The sequence below is a fragment of the Cataglyphis hispanica genome, chromosome 9 (assembly GCF_021464435.1).
Source record: "Cataglyphis hispanica isolate Lineage 1 chromosome 9, ULB_Chis1_1.0, whole genome shotgun sequence".
Taxonomy (NCBI): domain Eukaryota; kingdom Metazoa; phylum Arthropoda; class Insecta; order Hymenoptera; family Formicidae; genus Cataglyphis; species Cataglyphis hispanica.
Window position 1 is genome coordinate 1967578 of NC_065962.1, and position 6567 is coordinate 1974144.

General features: G+C 42.4%; 2 protein-coding genes across 2 annotated transcripts; both read right to left on the reverse strand.

Annotated features, from left to right (window-relative positions):
* Positions 1–3228: 3228 nt before the first annotated feature.
* Positions 3229–4068, reverse strand: LOC126851863 (uncharacterized). The gene has a single exon (XM_050596203.1). The coding sequence runs from the start codon at positions 4066–4068 to the stop codon at positions 3229–3231; it is 840 nt and encodes a 279-aa protein (XP_050452160.1).
* A 931-nt stretch (positions 4069–4999) lies between these two features.
* Positions 5000–6302, reverse strand: LOC126851864 (uncharacterized). Its single transcript, XM_050596204.1, has 2 exons — positions 5978–6302; positions 5000–5931 (listed from the first exon to the last, which is right to left on the reverse strand). The coding sequence occupies exons 1-2, from the start codon at positions 6300–6302 to the stop codon at positions 5000–5002; spliced, it is 1257 nt and encodes a 418-aa protein (XP_050452161.1).
* Positions 6303–6567: the final 265 nt, after the last annotated feature.

A 6567-nucleotide genomic window follows, 5' to 3' on the forward strand; every position in this document is an offset into this window, starting at 1 on the left:
ATAATTACCCATTAAAGTAAATAGATTAAATAAAATAATCAAACTGTGAACATAACACATGGATCTATGATCCAATTTAGCTGCGGTAATTAATTATTGAGATCAGCAGCATAATATTTTTATTATATAGTTTATTATCAACATCCATACTTAAATATAACAATGATAATTACACTCTGTTCCCCCATACTAAAACCCTTACACCAGGATACAGCAGAAGAATAAAGTCAAAGTTACTACGTAATCAATTCGCTAATATTTACATTTCCAATAGAAATCCTATTCTACAGAGACATCCATTAAAGCAAAACGAATAAAAAGTTTGCAATTAAATTAATCACTCATTGATACACTTAGTTCGTTAAACGAATTCCACAACACAAAAACACAGAAATGCATCCATCACACAGTCATCCTTCATCCCCGACTCATCCAGATCCGCATTCCCCGAACATGTATGCTCCGAAGGAAATACTCCTCCCGCCACAGTTCCTCATCCAGATACCCACTCGACCTATGACACACATAAATTATTGAGACAACTACCATAACAAAACATAACACAACGTAACATAATGTCTGTGATCCAGTTAGCTGTATCTGTTAATATTATTAATGATCCTCCATATATTGAGCAAATTGCTTTTCCTGTAATTTAACCACAATCTCAGATGTATACGCTATCTCAGTTAATAGCAGCTTTCACATTAAAAGATTATTCATTTAAGCAATAATTTTAAACCGTTTTAAATTAGATTAACTGTCAGTTAACTTATTGAAGTTGGAGATTACAGTTAAAATTTTAAAATTTAAAATTTGATAATTTAGTTAATTTCACAAACATAGATATCTTACATCAAAATTCAGTTTGAAATTCAAATTTACACTCATTACAAATGCGAACCACAATCTCATAAGTTGCGGTTCATTCCCACATTTATATGTATTATACATGGCCCAGATAAAAGCCAGACTTCACTCAAAAAATTCAGGAACAGGAATAAGGCAATACGGGCTATACTGCCACAGACATTCCTCATCCCTGCTCCAAACCAATAGCCCATGTCCAAAAGCATATTCACCATGGGGGACAAGCCCCGTTACCACAATTCCTTGTTCTGGGCATCCCGTCCACCTGCGATACATATAAATTATTAATATTTGTGTTTCCAATTAATATGATCTTAAATTATATTTCCTAATTTAAATACAGTCTTAGGTGCTCTCTCCTGTTCCACTTCGAAACCCACTCATAAGATGATTAGTTTATCCGTCAACAATCGCCAGTGTGGGAAATACAACAGAGAAAGCACGTAGAACAAACAGATCAATAGCACAGCCGAAATGAAGCATTCCTCAGCATTGCTCCCTTCTCACAGCTGGCTAAACCAGCTGGGTAAAACATGGACCCAGTTTTTGTTCTCACAACGATAGGGCTACTTGCGCAACACCGCATGCTGGAGCCCAGGTCACAACTGCAATATCAAAGCTACTTAGGCCCATCTCATGACCAACACCGCCAGGGACGCTCCCAGCCCTCGCAACACCCTACTGACAATGCAATATGCCAAATTATGCCCGACAAACAGCAGCCAAATCCACTGCATCTCACACATCTCACGGTAACCAAGATCCGTGCCATCCGTCAATCATAACCTCGAGACCTCCTGTATACATTAGCACTTGGCACCTACTGTACACCATCTATAACAGTTATGATTAATAAACAATCCAAATAAAGAGCAACAAGGAGAATCAACACCTGGGGCACAGCATCAGGTAAGTTAGAGCACCCGTACATCTTGCACTCCAGCCCGATGCAGCGGGTGCACACTGGCACCAGTCCATATATCACTAAACTTTTGGCTAGCATTCATGCTTGACGCAAAAGGCCAAGTGAATAATATACAATTATTGTGGCCACACAATGCTTAGTATTGAAATAATTACACCAAATAATAAACAGGCCATATCATTAAATTTATAAATCACATAATCGGAATATAATAGGCTACATACCTCATAAACCCAGCCTCACGTTCGGCCAGTCATTAAGCTCTCCAACTCATTAATTAGTATAAGCCCTTTTCGATTCAGTTCAATTGACGACTCCAAGTCAGTTATTCCTCCCGAATTCTTCCATAACAGATGCCCATACTTACGATACATCGACATCCTGTGACGTCATCGTACATACGGCCATTTATCCTTCACAACTCATTGCGCATAATTAACAGATGATAAATCATCAGCACCGCGTTTTTCATAGAACAAGTTTATCACACTATACACAACAATAAATAATAAAATCAATAAAAAACAATACATAGAATCGGGCCCGACAGTATTTCGAAAAACCAAGTCCACCGATAAAAGTCACGTCATTAATGCCTATTCACGGCCGCCATTATCACTTCGGAGTATGCTCCGATATTTAAACCTTTGATAACTAATTAATTAATTAACCGATAAATTCAATTAATATGCTAACGGTCCGCGGTCACTTCCGGAGCAAATTGTACTTTGTTTGAAGTCTCTACGACCATTATTAACAGAGTTGCTCCGAAAATTCGCAGTTATTTGTCAGTGGACTTAGTTTTTGAACGACCCGTAACCCGATAACCTAAAACCCACCCCTCTAGCAGAGTGTTCTGCTTGGGTGCCTGTAATGCGTAAGGGGCGGGAATTGTTTTCCACAGTACAACCGCCCCTCCGCAAAAGGCATGCGCTGAGCTAGCGCCCTCCTTCTAACATATCTTCTCCTTCAAAAACTCTTCCAGAAGGAAGAACTCTTATCGAGATCACATGTGGTGTGACTACTTAAAATAACCCCTTATTTATAGTGGCTTTTACGACTAATAATAATATTTACATATGACGCTTAATAGCTATAAGAAATAAAACAATGAATGATGAATTATATCTAATCATATGTACACGAACTTAAGGCAAGTAATACCGACCTTGGCCAGCCTTTACTTTCTCCTCTACATTCATATCGTATCCTAAAGATATATACATTTACTTCCTATATATATATATATACTCATACATACACACACGCACACACACACTTACATACTTACATACGCATACATACATACACATATATATATACATTAACTTACTTAGTTATAAGTTATACTACTATTATTTATTTATTTAATAATAACAATTAGTATCTCTATTTAGACTGAGGTAATTTTATTATACCCCAGTCTACTAATGTCAGGAGTCCTCGGAACCTGACCCATCAAGAAGAGTGTTGTTTACTCTCCTGGCCTCCTCTTCCTGTCTAGCTCTCTCGACAACTTCTTTTCGAAGCATAACCACGTTCGCAAATTCAGCGAAAGCCTCCCATTTCTCCTTGGAACAGAGAACCAGCTGGATTATTTTCTCCAAGGTGAGCGTGTCAACATTCACTTCTAGGCTCTCGCAAAGTTTATTTCTGTTCTCTTCCCATGCCGTACAGTCTCTCAGTGTGTGTTCGGGAGAATCTTCGACATTTTGTACGTTGCAATGCTCGCAGTAGGGCATCAAGGCCTTGCCAATCCTGTAGAGATAAGTTCCAAAGCAGCCGTGACCGGTGAGCAACTGGGTAGTTCTTAACAAGGAGCTTCCGTGCTTCCTGCTTATCCACTCCTGGAAGTGGGGAAGAATCGCTTCTCTAGTTCGTGCGCCAGCCAGGTTGGGGTTTTCGCAGTACACTTCCCATTGGCGGCGGAGGAGCAAGTCCTCGTCCATTTTAATCTCCAACTCGGCCTTTTTAGACCATCTGTTGCTGTTTCTGAGATCTTTCGTTCGATCGTATACTCTCCGTCTGGTATTAGCTAGAAGATATGTCGGGGGGATTCTAGCGAGAAGGAGGGCTGCATCTAACGAGATCGTGCGGTATCCCGCAATAACGCGGATGGCCAAAGTACGCAAAACTCTATTAATTGTTATTTGAGAACTCCTAGAAGCAACGAAAGCCTCGTTCCACACAGGGGCACCATATAAGAAAATGGAAAGAACAACCTGAGCATACAGTCTTCTCTTGTTTTCATTAGGCCCTCTTAGATTGGGCATTAGTCTGCCTAACGCCCTATTTGGCTATTTTATCCTCCACATACTCAAAGTGGGGGCGAAAATTAAACCGACCGTCTAACATGATCCTCAGATATTTCAGCGTGGGCTTCGCTTCAATATCTTCTCTGTCCACCTGCAATCTAACTATGCGAGGAGGCCTGTTTTTCCCATAGAAAACTATGGCCTCCGTTTTCTCCACTGAGACCTCTAATCCTAGTCTACGTATACGGTTAAGCACACGCGCCACCTGAATATTGCTCCGAGCGATAGCCGTGCTTATCGTGTCCGCCGAGGACATAACGAATGTGTCGTCGGCATAACATACGATATGGCTTCCCTTCTCTGTGCCTTCTTGGAGCACACTATCGTAAGTAAAGTTTCAAAGCAAGGGACCCAGGACAGATCCCTGGAGAACCCCTGCTGTAACTTGACATGTGAAGGGTTTTTCTTCGTTGCTTATCTTATATTCTATGGACCTATTACACAAATAGTTATCTATAACTCTCAACAAGTAATCAGGGAACCTCTTGTCAATTAGAGCTTGTCGAATCGTGCTCCACGGCACTGAGTTGAAGGCATTACAGATGTCGATGCTTACTCCAACGGTAAAACCACCTTCCGACATCGCTGCTCCTGCTACTGTTTTAACGTATTCGATTGCATCATACGTGCTCTTGCCGTCTCGAAAGCCGAATGCCATGGAGAAAGATCCGCACAAGGGTTCTCAGCCATGTGTTGCTTCATTCTATCGACGATTATCCTCTCTAATGCTTTCCCTGTTTCGTTGAGGAGACATATAGGCCTGACTTTAGGTAATGCATTCAGTTCTGCTTTATAGCCTACTTTTGGGATGAGTACTAAAATCGCTCTTTTCCAGCTGGTAGGGAAGATGCTTTTTTCAGACAAGCTGTAAGACAAATGTTCATCTTGTCTAAGAATTCGGAAGGGACTTTTTCCAAGCTTTTGCAGGGACCCCATCGGGACCCGGAGATGTGTTACCAGATATTTCTCTTTTCTTGAACACCTTGAATACCTCTCCAGGTGTTACCGACCAATCTTCGTTCCAGTCCTCATCTGACCAGTCTTCCCATAGCGTTGAGGGGTCATGCGTTTCGCCCGACGGGAATAACTTAGCGATCAACTGTCTTCTAGAGTCTTTATCCAGATTTTCAAGGATGTTGCAGGACGAGCTCTTAAGCTTGTTAAGAACAAGTCTATAGGGGAGGCCCCACGGGTCGGATTCCACTGCATCGAGCAGCTCTTTCCACGCAATAGTTTTGGCCTTGCTGATTTCTGCCCTAAGCTTCTTTCGTGTTGTCCTGTATCTCTGTCTTAATAGTTCCTCCTCCTGTGGGCTCGGGTTGCAAGTTCGTCTGAGTCTTTTCCATGCGCGGTATGCCGCATTGGTGTCAGCTCTGACTTCCGCGATAGTATCGTTCCACCAATAAACACTTTTCTTGCCCTGAGGCGGAAGCGCTTTAGGGGCAGAGTTGTCACATGCCATTTTCATTTCAGCATCCAGTGTGTCGGCGATCTTGTCCACATCTGGCTCTACATCAATGTTCGAAAGGTTGCTCGTACAGCTCCATAGGAGGGAGTCTTGGAATTTTCCCCAATCAGCCTTCTTCCAATTCCATCTCCGGATTTTCTTCCTCATCCAATTATTCTCGACATGCCTGATAGTATCGAACCTGACCACTATATAAACATGGTCCGATAGAGTGGACAGGTCCAGTATTTGCCACGAGTTGATATATCTTGCAAGACCAGGGCTGGCCCATGTGAGGTCAATAATTGAGCAGCCCTGGGCTCGGATGCAAGTGGGATCCTTCCCGGTGTTAAGCAGTCTTAGGTCACTAGTTGCTGCCCATTCATCGATTGTTGTGCCCTCTCGTCAGAAAAGGGGAACCCCATGATTTGGATTTTGAGTTAAAATCTCCACATATTAAGATTTTATTCCTTGAGTGGGCAAGAGCGTCGTTGAGTTCGTCCACAAATTCCAGGAATTCTCCTCTAGGAATGTTGGGTGAAACATAGCACGACACCAGGTCGATCTCTCCCATCCTAACTGCTACCACATTGTTGCCTTGAAACGCCAGAACTGGCGAGGCACCGGTGAACCTAGTGTCATGGAAGACCATTGCGAGTCCATTCCTGCTGCGAAACCAATTTGCTCGATTTGCTATGAATGGTGGTTCAGAGATTGCAGCTACTCCTATATTAAGTTCCCTCATATTTTGTTGGAGCAGATCAAATGCTCGAGGGCTTCGATTAAGATTAATCTGGATTAGGCTATTCATGGTCTGTGTCCATATGCTCAGCCCTCCGTGCCGATTGCGTCTGTATCTCTGCGGCGTGGCTTTTACTTTTGCCTTTACCTATTCCAGAAGGATACTCCTCAGCCTTACAGGCGGCAGTTCCCATCCTGTGGTCACATTGCAGTCCAAGTTCTTTACAGATGGGGCAGGAAGGAGACGAGTCGCACACGCGAGCCGAATG